This window comes from Arvicola amphibius, chromosome 10, assembly GCF_903992535.2.
Source record: "Arvicola amphibius chromosome 10, mArvAmp1.2, whole genome shotgun sequence".
In the NCBI taxonomy this organism is placed as follows: Eukaryota; Metazoa; Chordata; class Mammalia; order Rodentia; family Cricetidae; genus Arvicola; species Arvicola amphibius.
In genome coordinates this window covers 117,267,900-117,282,687 of record NC_052056.1, presented here as the reverse complement: position 1 = coordinate 117,282,687, position 14,788 = coordinate 117,267,900, and the positions used below count along the sequence as shown (strand labels likewise).

General features: G+C 49.2%; 1 protein-coding gene across 1 annotated transcript in view; it reads left to right on the top strand.

Moving 5' to 3' along the window:
* Fbxw8 (F-box and WD repeat domain containing 8) overlaps positions 1-14,788 on the top strand; it is a 98,004-nt gene that overhangs the window by 16,676 nt on the left and 66,540 nt on the right. The window contains exons 3-4 of the mRNA XM_038346305.2: positions 10,506-10,670; positions 13,495-13,583. Of these exons, the coding sequence (XP_038202233.1) occupies positions 10,506-10,670; positions 13,495-13,583 (254 nt within the window). The remainder of the gene's footprint in view (positions 1-10,505; positions 10,671-13,494; positions 13,584-14,788) is intronic.

Below are 14,788 nucleotides of genomic sequence, written 5' to 3'. Positions count from 1 at the left end.
TCTCAGGCCTCCAGGCCTGTTTTAGCCTCCTTGGTTCTGGGATTACAGGCGTGGGCCACCATGTCCAATTCCAGCATTCTTTTTAGTTCTTAGACTGACGTATTGTTTGTATGAGTATACTGGCTGTGTGCTCTCACATGCACTGCTTGGACCGGGCGCTTGCAGAAATCAGAAGGCATCTGGTCCCTGGGAACTGGAGCTACAGATGGCTGTGAGCCATCCTGTGGGCACTGGGAACTGAGACCAGGTCCTCTGCAAGAGCCACAAGTGCTCCCAACTGCTGAGCCACCTTTCCAGCCCCTCCAACATTCTTTTTAAACATTTGAAGGTAACTATGAATCCACAGGAAGCTGCAGACATGCATGCGGGCAGGTGCTGTATGTCTTTCTGCCTGTTTCTTCCTGCGATGGTACCGCTTGTACTCAGTGGGAACAGCATCAAGCACATTGATGTCAGTCCACTCCATGATGCCTGCTTGGGTTTCACTGGTTTTCCATGCTCCCATCTGTATTTTTAATTCTGTTCTGTCTTATTGTAGGTGTACATCTGTGTGTTCTCTGCTACTGTCAGTGTACAGAATGCTCACCACAGGGATCTCTTGTTCCCTTCATGGCCACACCTGTCTTACCCATGCCTCCTCTCCACCCCTAGCCCCAGCAGCCTCTGGCAGCCTTTGGTCAAAGATGTGTGTGTGTGTGTGTGTGTGTGTGTGTTATAGTCTGGGTACTTCCTTTTCAAAAAAAATTATTTTTATTTTATGTACATTGGTGTTTTGCCTGCAGGTATGTCTGTATGAGTTTGTTTGATCCTCTGGAACAGGAGTTACAGACAGTTGTAAGCTGTCATATGGGTGATAGGAATCAAACCCAGGTCCTCTGGAAGAGCAACAATGCTCTTAACCACTATGCCATCTCCCCAGCACCCTTGTGACTATTTCTTAATGTCTAGTTTTAGTAGTTGAGATGCATAGGAGGCAGCAATGTCAGAATTTTCAGGTAAAGGTCAGGAAGTTGCACATAGAGGTCCAAGGCATAGTGGGGCATGTCTGTAATCCCAGCACTTGGGAGACCGAGGCAGGAAGACTGTGTAGACTCAAGACCAGCCTGGGCCACATAGTAAGACTCAGTCTTAAAGCCAATAAAGAAAAGGAAGAGGCAGAGGTGAGCCACTGAAGGTGTGGTACAGCCAGTGAGCAAAAAGCAGGCAGGACCAAAACAAGCTAGAATTTTGGGGCAGAACCCCAGTGTGCCAGAGTCAGGCTGACAGCTTTCAAGGGAGTGGTAATGCCATGAGCTGACCACGTGTTCACCTTGGGACGCTAACATTTGCATCCCGAAGTCTCTGTAAGTCATGGGTCTGTCACCAAGTAGGTGTGAGCAGACCCTCATGCCACGACTCCACAGATTTTAGTTCCCAGCAGCTCTTCAGTTTGACTATTCTGGTGGCTGTCAGAGTCATGTCAGAGGGTCTTTGTACACAAGCACAAAGCAAACGCACCGTCAGGAGCCACTTAAGTGGCTGTCTACTTCACATGGGTTTAGAGAAAGGCAGAGCCACTAGGAGGGACGGGATGCAGGAAACAATGGACTGAGTGGTGGGTACCGGAAGGATTCTGTTGGCCTGCTAGGACATCTTTCATGACTGAAAAAGTACAAAGAGAACATAGAAGGTGCGAGAATAAGAGAGTTAGAGCCTTTGGGGCCCAGTACATGTAAGGGTTGCAGGGTTCATAAAAACCAAAAGAGCTCTTTTCTTTAGAGTTTTTAAGACATTGAATTTACCCATTCCTCACTTCCAAGGGTTTGCTGAGGGCCAGGTGCTGTTCCTGACAGCAAGTGCTACAGTGAGCAGCACTAGTGAGGACCCTTTATAGAGGGTGTGGGTCCTGTGCAGTGAAGACAGGGGCGGGGGGGAGGCGCAGAGCTGAGGCTGTCCTGTGGATGATGACTGGCAAGAACTGTGGTATACACAGTGGCCAACCTAATGTGTTCCTCCTCCAGATGTACCACTGGGCCCCTGTCCCTGTGTTCATGGTAAGAGACATTTGCAGATGTGGCTCAACTAGAGTCCTGGTGAGAGAAAGTGGCTGTGGAGTAACCAGACAGGCTAATGCAGGTAAAGGGCCAGAGCTCAGATGCAGACAGATACTGTTGACATTCTGGCTTTGAGGGCGGAGGAAGGGACCACATGCCAAGGATGACTTCCAGAAACTGGGAATGTGACTAAAACCTGAAAGGATGCTGTCTTGACAAGCACTGGCTTCCACACTCACTGCAGGGTCTGTGAGGGAGAGTTTGTGTGGAGCCCTGCACCCGTGGTCCTCAGAACAGCCTCGGAAACCGGTGCAGGACATTGAGCAGGAGTGAGCACAGGAGAGACAGAAACTAGGGCATTCTGGTGAGGTAGGAAGGTCTTGCAGTGTTGCCAGCAGCGATCACCAAGGCTGTCTCCATGTGCTGAACGCATCGCTTTGCCTGCTCTAGGGAGACCAGCTAAGGCTGTGAAGTCATCTAGAGGAGAGAACATGGGGACTTAATGAGGGTTATATAGTACAGATGGCTGGAGTCACGATTGCCTGAGGGCTGGATGAGGGGGAGAAGGAATGGCCAGTTAGGGTGGCCAGGAGTGAGAGAGAGCTAGTGCAGGGTGTGAGGCTGGGGTTGAGTCCCCAGCTGAGCCTGGGGTGCTGCTGGCACATCAGTGGTAGTTAAGCCAGGAAACTGAAAGAGAAGGGACACATGGAAGCGAGTGTCCTAAGAGTGCTTGGGATGGGGCATGAGGTCAGGCGGGGAGGAGACAGTGCTCTCCTTGTCACTGTCACCTGACAGGCAGCTTCAGGAGATAGAGCTGACTTTGACTCTGACACGAGGTAGCCCCATGGCAGCAGGAGCAGAGAGGGCAGGAAGAGGTCTGGGCTGTAACCCCAAGTCCCCTTCCATGTTTAGCTATATCCCATCTCCTAAGGTTGTTCCCCAACAGCTGCTGCTGGCCAGCTGGGACTGCACGCCCTAACACGTAAGCCTGGCACCGAAACATGAAAGCTTTCAGGGCAGCAGGAGAGACTGAAGACGTAAGTGCTGCTGTTTGTCATGGAGACAGGACTCAAAAATGACCACAGGTGTTGGTCTCCTTGCAGAGTGACTTGGTGTGCTGGTATGGGGGAAGCTCCTGGGCTCAAGAGCACAGGAAGAGGACAGCTGAGGTAAGGCGCGCATAGAATGCTGTCCTGCTCCGTGGAGTGCTTTTCTCAGGCTGACCTGGAGTCTGGACCTGTGGAGAGCCATGCTCCCAGTCTACTGGTAAGCCTAGTCCAGGCAGACCTAATAAAGCCAGGATTTTTTTTTTTTTTTTCTCAATGTGGCAATTCACAGTGGAGCTATAAAGCAGAATGCTGGAGCTACTTTTATTAGCGAAAGTTCTTGCAGCTGAGGCTCACTCAGTGGGGTTCTGAGCTGGGCCATTCCAGTTTTGGGTTGTTAAAGACCATTAGACCTTTGGAAAAGTAAGGCTTGTAAACTTGCTGGATTACAATATAAATTAAGAAAGCAAAACTGTTAGAAAGGCTTTCCTTGAGTGGGACCCTTTCAGATTTGCTTGTGAAAGTTCAGCTGTCTGTCATTTTCTCCTTTGAAAGGAAGCAGCAGCCCCTTTGTGCAGTTTGCTGGTGACTCTGTTGGTGATTGGGACCCCATGGAAATCATTCTCAGCATACCTCTTACAAATTCTCTAAAGATGTGCTCCGTGTGCCCTGCTGATTCTCAAAGGCTCCTCTTCCCAGGCAGCCAGAAGCAGCCAGCACATACTTGCCCAAGACCCAGTTTGGGCAGCTGGAGGTGGGAGGTGGGGACGATTGTTGTCTCAGGTTGACCTGCAGAGCTGGAACTGAACCGTGCCTGCCATGAAGACTAGAAGCAGATGGGTGTGGGAAACAGAGCCTCGGATGCCCTTCCTCTTAGAGATGAACAGTGCCAGACAAGAGGCTCCGAGGAGTCCCAGCAAAGGATTCTGTTGCTCCAACCAGAGTTCAGAATTAAGAACTCATTTCACTTTGGGATCCCTCTTCAGAAACCTGCCAGCCCTGCAAGAAGCCAGAGTCCATTAGATATGCTTCACACTACCGCCTGTGTCTATAGGGTCTGCAGCCATCCTAAGTCTTGTTCGGTAGTTGCAGCTCAGGAATTTTATAAAAGTTTGTCTTAATTATAAATTCTAAGGGTCAAAGTTTATATCCTATGTCAAGCGAACACTGTATCCTTGGAGAGCCCAAGTGTTTGTCACTCCTTGTTGTAACCACATTAGGTCCAAGTTCTCGTGGCCTAGAAGAAAAGCACCTTCCCCTCTGGAGTTGAGTGTGGCTGCCCTGCTATGGCTCACTCTGCTTCCCTCTCTCCCTCGTGCTTTATGCTCAGCTCCATCCTGGCATAGACAGATGAACAGACACTACTGGGTGTCATGGGTAGGCTCAGCTGTGGACCAAACTAGCCAAAAATAAAACCACAGTGTTCTGTCTAGTAAAAACTGGGGCCTCCACTTGACTGAGTCGTTTCCTGGTTTTTACGGCCTGACCACGTGTGCTCGACAACCCGTGGCTGAGGCAGATGACAGTGTGGTAAGTGGGTCTCTGTGACTGAAGGTGTGGCCGTGCCAGCGTGGGCTGCATAAGGGATCTATGTCAGCTGTGGGCTAGCTTCCGTGGCTTGTCTTCAGCCTGTCTTGGTTAGCTCCCCTCCCTTTCATTCTTCTCTCTCAGAAATAAGACACAAAGACCCACAGATCACATTTTCTCAATGACCAATGGGTGTGAAAAATAGCTATTGCAGTGGAGGACAGAGCTGGAGTTCATGTTATCTGAGGAGTGTGGATCGGTAGGCAGTGGGGTGGCATTTAATGTGGGCAGTGTGGTTAGAAACTTAAGGATTTACATATGGAAAGACAGTATTGTGAAAGTGAGATTGAACTTTGTGTTCATGAGGCATGAGGTACACATATGTATATGCATACATGTGAAGACCAGAGGCCAACCTTGGCTTCATTCCTCAGATCCTGTCTACTTTATTTATCCTTTTCCCCTTGACTGGTCAAGAGCTCACGTTGGTCTGGCTGGACTTGCTGTTCAGCAACTACCAGGGATTCCCCTGCCTCTGCCCCTCTCAAACCCAGTGTGGGAGGGTTTGCAAATGCATGCCACCATAGCCAGTATTGATGTGGGTTCTGGGGGTAAGCTTAAGTGCTTGTGTGGCAACTACTCTGCTGATAGAGCTATCTCCCCAGCCCCATTTGGAAATGGAAATTTTTATATATATATATATATATATACATAAAATATATATATATATTATGCTTATGTGTATTTGCTGCCTGTATGTATGTGCACCATGTTTGTGCAGTGCCTGTGGAGATCAGAAGATGGTGTCAGTCATTTCCCCTGGATTGGAATTAGAGGCAGTTGTGAGCCACCTTGTGGGTGCTGGTAACTGAACTTGGGTCCTCTGGAAGGATAGCCAGTGGTCTTAACAGCTGAGCCATCTCTTTAGCCCTCCCCTTTGGAACTTTAAAAAAAAAATTGAACTCTAGTTCACAGTTTTGAAAGCCCTGAAAGAATATATACAACTTGAAGTCCCTGATGGTAAAACAAGAAAGAACAGTGAGAGGTTTGTAGTCATTGGAAACTTCATTTTTTTCCCCTTCAAGACAGGGTTTCTCTGTGTAGCCATGACTGTCCTGGAATTCACTCTTAGACCAGGCTGTTCTTGAACTCAGAGATCCGCCTGCCTCTGTCTCCCAAGTGTTGGGATTAAAGGCTGCACCATTACCACTTGGCAGGACGCGTCTTACAATATTCTGAGTAGGTGGCATCAGTATGAGGCTGTCCATAGCAACAGATTTGATGTGCCTTTAGCGTCTAGTAAGCTGAGCCACTCGGAGGCTTAAGCACACCATCCCTGGAAGCCATGGTGACCTGTCTGTAAACGAATGAACGGAGTGATGCGTAAGGGCTGGGGTGGGCACTAGCCTGTTGCACACCAGTTACCCGTCCTGTGAACAAAAGCAGAGCCCCATCTCAAATGGTCCTGGTCACGGCACCCGATAGCCCATGGTTGGGGGACTGTTCCACTTTGAGTACCTCAGTCAAATGGGAGCATTTACATTCACAGATATTGGTTAGCATTCTGAAAAGTGGCTGCGGAAACCAGTCATGTGCCCGTGGCCGATTGAGGGGAAGAGAAAGGACAGTGCTTAGCCCAGAGAGAGACTGACAAGGGCACGGCAAGGGCTCTGTTGGGTACACAGTGGAAGCTGCTGTCCTCGAAAGGGACAGCCAAGGTGGGTTAGCAGGGTGGAAGAAAGCACACTGTAGCAGGCCCCCTTGTGGCAGCCCAGACTATTGGGCTGTTCTGGGGCTGCCTAGAGGCCAAGCTGATGGAGTCCAGCCACCTTTGACTTTATGAAGTTTCATCTCTTCTTGAGTCTGTCCTTTTTTTTTTTTTTTTTTTTTGAGACAGGGTTTCTATGTAGCCCTGGCTGTCCTGGAACTCACAGAGTTCTGCCTCTGCCATCTAAGTGTGGGGATTAAAGGCCTGGGGCATTATATCTGGCTGGAGTCTTTTTTAGATTTATTTTTATTTTATGTATGAGTTTTGCCCACATGTATGTGTGTACCACCTGTGTGCCTGGTGCCCATGGAGGTCAGGAGACAGCGTCAGATCTCTCTGAGCTAGAGTTAGAGATGGCTGTGAGCCACCAGTGGGTACTGGGAATTGAACCCAGGTTCTCTGCAAGAGCAGCCGGTGAGTGCCCTTATTTGGCTGAGTCATCTCTCCAGCCCTCTTAACTTTTGTTCACCTATTCCTTTAGTGATGCCTTGGGTTAAAAACATTCTCTAATGTGCCATTTTTACTAACGGTTTTGAGTTATTTTCTTTGCTGTTATTATCATCACTATTGCTATTTTTGGTGGTTTGAGCGGGGTCTCACTGTAGACCGGGCTGCCTGGAACTCACAGAGACCCACGGCTCTGCCCCAGTGCTGGGCACAGAGGCTCCACCAGGTCTGGCTTTAGTTCTTCTCTCAGCAGTTGCCCAGGTTACAGGGAATTGAAATTCAGCCCCTTCACCTCACAGCTCCTCAGATCTCCTCCAGCCTCTGCACTTTGTGCACTTGGTTTTTGGCACAGACAGATTTCAGAGGCTTTGTTCTGTAGAGTGGATGATCTCACCTGACGGACTGATTTTTCTGCTGGCTCAGATTGGCCAGTGAGCCCTCTAGTGCATGCTTGCTGCAGTTAGCTCTCCCTCGCAGCTCCTCTTCAGTTGCTTTGTGTCAAGGATCCTGTGCACCCTGACTAGGAATCTTCTTCCTGAGCCCGGCCCTCATCGAGTCTCACAGCTGCGGTTTTGCCCTGTGCTAGGGTCTCCTTTCATATTTGCTTATATGTGTCTTGCTTGATTCTGTTTTGTTTACGGTGGGCATTTCGGGTGACTGCTGTGGCTCTGTGGCTGAACTTCTGCCTAAATGCCTACATTTGAACTAGCCCCTCCTGCCTCTGTGGAAGGGGTGAGCTAACTATAGTTTAGGTGTTACTGTGGCCTCTGAAGTCTCCTTAGCTAGTGATTGAATAGCAGCAGTGGCCTTCCAGCCTCTGCTGAGGGCCTATTGTACGTTGGTTACAGCTCTGCCTTAACCCTGGTAGCTCCATGCTTGTGCAGAGGTTCACAGCCAGCTGGAATCTAGAAGTCAGGGCTTTCTTACTGCCCCTGCCTCAAGTGCCCAGCAAAACCCCTGTTTGCGGCATGCTAGACTCCCAGAAATGCCGGGGTTTTCAAAGATCTTGGGGGCACTCATTCCTATTTTTCCTCTTGAGCTGTTTGATCGGCATCTTGTCAGTCCCACTATCAGAGCCCTCTCCAGTACCGCAGTGTTAAAACAACTGCTCTTTCCTCAAGATAGTGGCTTGTAATGTTCTTCTGGCAGGACCACAACTCACTGTAGCCCAGGCTAGCCTTGATCTCACCAGCCCCTCTGCTGCCTTAGCTTCCTGAGTGCTAGGAGTACAGGTGTGAGCCACCATGCTGGGCCAGCAGTGGTAAGCTCATTTAACTCTCACTGTTTGGAATAGCTGCCCTGCAGGTAAAACAGATCAGTAAATCATCTGGAGTGCTTTCCAGCAATCCACCAGGCAGGTCAGTGCTGCCAGCTCTTTAGGAATTAAGTTCAGTAAGTTCAAAGCCTGCCTGTCCCATCCTGTGCCTCCACCCCCACTACTGCTGGCTGTGTAGTTATAAATCTGAGACTGGTGGTTTTCAAGGAGCTGAAGGAAGAAGAGGTAACACAAGTTGATGGGCTAGTGCCTCATGGCTAGTGCCTCACAGTCTTTACCGAGTCCAACCTTTCTGTTTTTCCTTGTTTGTTTTTAAAGATAGAGTCTCACTATGTATTTCTGGCTGGCCTGGAACTCACTTTGTAGACCAGGCTGACTTTGAACTCACGTATAATTGCCTACCTCTCCTGAGTGCTGGAATTAAAGGCATGCACCATCACACCCTGCCATTATCCTTTTAAATATTTATTTACTTGTTTGTTTGTTTATTGAGTATTGGTCCTTAGAAGGTTCAAGCTTTTCATCACTTCCCATGGTCCTGAAACAGTCAATAAAATAAAATCTCTGTTGACACATGCTTAAGTATGGATACATGTAAACCACAGTTTACACGTGGAGGTCCTCATCTTCCACCTTGATATAAGAGTTGTTCTCTTTTTATTAAACTTAATTATTGTGTATATGATGTATTTGTATGTGTGTGTGTGTGTGTGTGGTGCACATGTTTTTATGGTGCGCATGTTTGTATGGTGCTTGTGTTTGTATGGTACACGTGTGTATGATGCATGTGTGTATGGTGTGGTGCGCTTGTGTGTATGGCATGGTGCGCTCATGTATATAAGGATGCGTGTATGGCGTGCATGTGTATATGGTATGTTCATATCTCAGCCCGTGCGTATGGAGTTCAGAGCCAGTTCTCGCTCACCTTTATGTGGGTTCTGGGGAATCGAACTCAAGTTGTCAGGCTTGTACAGCAAGCACTGTGACTACTGAGCCATCTCCCTGGGTTTCTCACTCACCACTGCGTATGTGTACATGCTGGCTCTTGGATTCCAGGCGTCCTCCTGTCTGTCTCTGCCTCCAGCTTTACCTGGCCCTGAGGTTCCACACTCAGGTCCTTACGCTGCAGCAGACACCAGGCCCACCACCCAGGCCCTCCACCCGTCTCCAGCTCCTCTTCCTTCCCTGCTCACAGTGCTAGCCAGACCAAGAGCCTCAGTGCTAGGTAAGCACTCGGCCTCTGAGCGATGGCCCCAGCCGGCCTCCTCTTTTTTTTTTTTTTTTTTTGGTTTTTCGAGACAGGGTTTCTCTGTGGCTTTGGAGCCTGTCCTGGAACTAGCTCTTGTAGACCAGGCTGGTCTCGAACTCACAGAGATCTGCCTGCCTCTGCCTCCCGAGTGTTGGGATTAAAGGCGGCCTCCTCTTTGGTAGTGCTCTAATCGCCACCACGGAGGGACAATTAGACTTTGAGACATCTTCCCACCCCATCCCAGCTGGTCCCCTCAGCCGTGTTCTTTTCCCTCATCCTCCAAGGTCTGGTAGTCCCAAGGAGTGGTAGCAAGAGTAGGTTCTTGTAAGCTGCTGGTCCTCTCTGTTTACCAGGAGTGAACTTCAGTCGCAGGGTGATGGCAAACATGGCCTCCATCCTCCATCTCCAGTGCATGCTGTAGACGAATGATGTTGCTCTGTGGGGTCAGTTTCTCATTTGCCCACAAGAGTCCATTCTTGGTGCATTGTCCGGTGATGAGCTAAGCCTGGTGCACCCCTACTGAGGGCTGGAAAAGAACAAACATCTGAGAGTTAAACAGTTGGTTCCTCCTGGTACTGTGGGGATTGGAGGATTTGTGCCAGAAGTAAGTCATTTCTCCACCATATATTGTGGGTCCTGCTCAACAGCTTGAGGGCTGTATTAATTCTATTACTGTGTTTTAATCTGTACGTATAAGAGTTCTCCATGCAGCATAAATTTGAATTTTATACCTCAGAAATTTTGTTAGATTAAAACCTTCCACATCACAGGCCATCAGACTCCACTTTGTAAGATGGTCGTGCAGATCTGTCCACACACTCCCCTGAGAAGCTCCCTGTGCTTGTATGGTCTTTACCGTGTTCAGTTTGTTCTTTTAGCATTTTGTGTATTGGTGCATTGTTTGTCTCTTTCATTTGTTAGATGATAATTTATCACACCATTTAAAATGTGACGTTACATGGTGGCATAACAGTTTTGAAATCTTGAAAGATATAACTGGAAACATTTGCTTGTATTTTTTCCACCTCAGTGTGTTTTGTTAATGAGACGTTCTATGCTGCCATAAGCCCGGAGCTGTAAGATAGGTGTTGATTGATTTTGGATGGCAAGGCCTCTCTAATTGCAGATCTTGACATTTGCGTCACTTGTGCTGTTCTAGGTGAGCAGGACATGGAAGGTGATTTCTGAAGACGAGGTGCTGTGGTACCGGCTGTGCCAACAAGAGGGGCATCTTCCCCGGAGCAGCATCTCTGACTATTCCTGCTGGAAGCTCATCTTGCAAGAGTGCCTTGCCAAGGAGCATATGTTAAGAACCAACTGGAAGGTAGGCAGTGGCCAGTGGCATCCCCTGAGGCAGGGACAGTGGACAGCAGGTCTGCAGTTGCTGCCTTAGGCTCATTCCCAGAGTGGAGGGAGCAGGATGTGCTGAGCAGCCCCAAGCTCCTCCCATCGTTGATTTCAGCATCTTCCTTACAGTTGCCCGTCTCTTAGCCTTGGGTCTAGAGCTTCTTCCTGCTGTGCAGGAAGGGGGCTGAAGTGGACTGTCTGACACCGCCTTTCCTGGCTGGTTAGGGTCACTGAAGTCTTACTCTGTCAAGCCCCTCCTCCTTTCTCTTTCCTTGCCTCCCAGAGGGCTGAAAAGGCAGCAGCACCATGCACAAGCAAGAGGCCCTTGGAGGCCCCTGTGGAGCTGCTGCTGGAGAGGTGGTGTGGTGCTGAGTGCTGTCTGCTCTTGCCTCACGTAACCCTTGGCTTGCTGCCCTGACATTTATCACTTCAAGGCTCTACAGAAATATTAGATCAAGCTAAGCATTTGCAGAGAAGCATTTCTGGGAGAGCAAGCTGTCAGGAAGCATGTTCCAGGGCTTAGTGAAGCACAGCAAGGTGGTGCATGGCCAAGCTGCTTCCCACCTAGGCAGCTGGGAATTCACCCATTGGAGATGGGGTAGAACTTGGGCCCTTCTCTCACTTAAAGGTTAATCCAGATAGACTTTGAGGCAAGAAAGCCTTGTCATGACCGGTGATGATATATTGCCTATGTGCATGTCTGGTCTGTCTGTAGTCACCTTGTAACCAGATTAATAACCAATGCACTGGTTGCATGACATCAGTGAGCAGTGCTTACCCCTCTGAGATGGCTAGCTTCAGCACTGGTGATGTTGGGCCAGCTCTTTTCAGGATGCCAAGCAATACACCAGGGTCCCCTCTAGATGCCAATAGCACTCTGCCCTTGTGGCACACAAGATGTCTCCTCTCCATGTGTTACCAGGTATCCCCTGGGTGGCTAATTGCTCCTAGTTAAGAACTAGTCATTGCTGGAGAGTTGGTCAGGCCAGTCTTCTTAGCGCATGAAGACACTGCCAGTCAGAGCTCACTGGCCCCATGGTACCTGCATCCACAGAAGGTAGCAGAAAGTTGGTTCCTAATTAGGTCTTCTGATGGATGGGCAGACTGATCTGTGTAGGAAAGCTGCTCAGATGAAGCAGGGCCTGGACACAGAGGCCGCAGTTCACCTGACAGCAGAGGAAGGAAGGCTTGGAGCTGGGCTTTCCTACCTTTCTGTCCAGAGAGGCAGGAACCAGGAGAGTAAGCATTGAATTCAGAGATTTCAGAGCCAAGGGAAGATAACAGCTCTGCTTATGCGGCTGCTTTGGGGTGGGGTGTGGGGTGGGGGCAAGGGGAGGAGGGCAGGGTGTCCTCATTTGGGCTGGAGGTGGTAGAAGTAAGGAGCTTTTGACATTGGTAACAGTTCACAAGGAAGATGTGATGCTACCCAATGTCTGTTCCCTGTTTTTCTCCAGCAAGTGTAAAACCATCATGTGTGCTTAGTATGGAGCTGTCTATCAAGTGATCTGGTTAGATGGGCAGCAGCATGTGAAGGGCTCCTGGCGTCCTAGGTCACCTCCCAGAACTCTGAGCGGTGAGGACCTCTTGGGTGAAATTTAAGTGATGGATCGTTCACTAAATGGTGAGGTGGAAATCTTAGTGCGGTTTTAGGAAGAACCCTTCATTGACACATGCAAAGGGCATCGTGCAAGTGTGTAACCTCTGCATGCCGCCATTCTCATCTGGGTGGCTCAGAGTAAACACTGCTCCCAGGCCTGTGACCCTAGGGATGGTCTGACATGGAGCCTGCCTGTGTTCAGGGCTCTGGCCAAGTCACAGGTACAGTGATTCTGACCTAACTGAGATCCATTCCAGTTGGCATGGTAACTCCTAAGTTAGTGTCTGAAAACCCTAGGAAGGACCCTAGAGTTCCTCCTAAGGCATGAGCCATGAACGCATGTCTACCTGGGCCTGCAGCTCAGAGCTGGCTGGAAATGGGTTTCCATAAAGCTTTCCTTCTGGCCTTTGCCTCACAAATGCCAGGAAGGATGAGATTTTTAATGTCCTAGCTGCTTGCTGTTTTCCCCTCTCCCCAATAGGAGAGCCAGGACCATGCTTGAATCTAGAATGGGAGGCAGCTTCTCCATTTTTGAGCTCAAACAGCACCTGCCAGTATACCAATGTAAAGATAGTTTCAACGATCATGGGAAATAACCCAAAAGTCACACGAGGGCACAGAGCCGGGACCTGCCTCCTTCCATCCCTCTCACTCCCCACCCATGTTCCCTTGAACATAGGGAGCACCCCAAGTTCAGGCTTAGGCCTTTCTTCAAAGACCATTTCCCAGAGAAGTCAGACTCTTAGTCAGAATGGCATCTTTTCTGCCCTCTCTGGTCTGTGTCCCCTGTGAGCGTTTCATTTATTCTGAAGTTCTTTTACATGTCCACTAAATGCTTTCTCCTGCAAGCTGAACTGCTTCATGCACTTGATGCACTGCTTTAGGCCCTGCCCTGTGCAGGGACTCTTAGCTGTGTGCACATACTTCTTCCTACTGGTAACATTCTGGGGACAGTCCAGCACCTCATTCACTGCTCCGTGCAGTGCCTCTGGTATAGCTCACCATGTTGCCATTTTATCCTCCTGAATGCCCAGTGTCGTGTGTGAGGTCAGTGCCACTGAAGACGGCTGTGACGTGTAAGTGAGAGCAGAGCACATTTTCAAGGGGCCACCCCAAGACTGGTATAAGCCACACCCCCTTTTCCTCACAGAATCGCAAAGGCTACCCCAAGACTGGTATAAACCACACCCCCCTTTCCTCACAGAATCGCAAAGGCGCCGTGAGTGAGCTGGAGCACGTTCCTGATGCCGTTTTGTGTGATGTCCGCTCTCATGATGGTGTCGTCATTGCAGGGTAAGCAAAGCCATGTTCCTTCGCGTCAGCTCAGTCTGTGTCTTCACTTTGTACCCTCTGCCCAAGTACCCCACTTGGGTACTGTGGCCACTGCTCCTCCTTCCCATCAGTGCAGCTTCTGCAGGCCTTATTGTCTCCTGGCTGAGACATTTAACATCAGCTTCTGTGAGTTTCTTTGGCTGCTGTTCCAGAACCCACTGTGAGGAGTTCTTCATGTCTGTTACCACAGAGATCTGGACATGCATTTCTTTATTGTACAATCAGATCAACTGTATTGTAGGGTTACAATGTCTCTTGAGCTAGTGTCTTAAAATGTAAACTATATATACTTTTGCCATCTCAGGCTGTGTGCCAGAAAGCAAGAATGCAGCCCATAAGCTTCTAAGTCAGTTGGCTTTGGGAACTGCTGCAGGACTCCTGCCTAGAGGAAACCAGAACTAAGAGCCAGCCTTGGACTACTGCAGCCAACAGTCACTCAGCTCTTCCTTCATCGTTTTCTCTCCTTAAGTAGCATCCTCAGTGAGCACCGTGTGAAGGCCAGCAAATGGCTCAGGCGGTCAAAGTGCTGCCACTAAACCTGACAATACCCGAGTCTGACCCTGAAACCCACACCTCGTTTATGTTGGTGGAAGGAGAGAACCAGTTTCTGCAGGATGTTCTCTGACCTCAGTACGTGCCATGACACCCAAATAAATAAAATTTTAAAAAAAATTAAAGCACCATCTGAATTGAAATTCCAAATAGATTATTGAAATACTTTATGGCAGGCCCTGACATTAAAAATTGTTTCTCTTTCATTACGCTTTATTCATTTACTTATTTGTGTTGTATGTTGTTGGGGAGTGCACACAGTACTTGTGTGTAGGTCAGAGGACAACTTACAGGATTGGCTTCTCCTGCTACTGTGTGGGTCCCAGGGGTCGAGCTCAGGTTGTCAGGTTTGGTGGCAGACACCCTTTCCCACTGAGCCATCTCACTGGCTCTTCTGTTTAAAGATGGTCTGGCCAGGAAGGCCAACCCTCCTTAGCTTCTATTCACTGAGTGGGTAATCTGCTTCCTGCCTGCCTGTCTGTCTGCCTGTCTGTCTGTCTGTCAGGAGCGGTCAGACCTATAGCTTCATTGTGAGGTGTGGTTCTCTGAGCTCCTGACAGCAGAGAGCTTTGCCCCATGCCTGAGGACCAGTGGTAACCAGCCAGGGTTACATT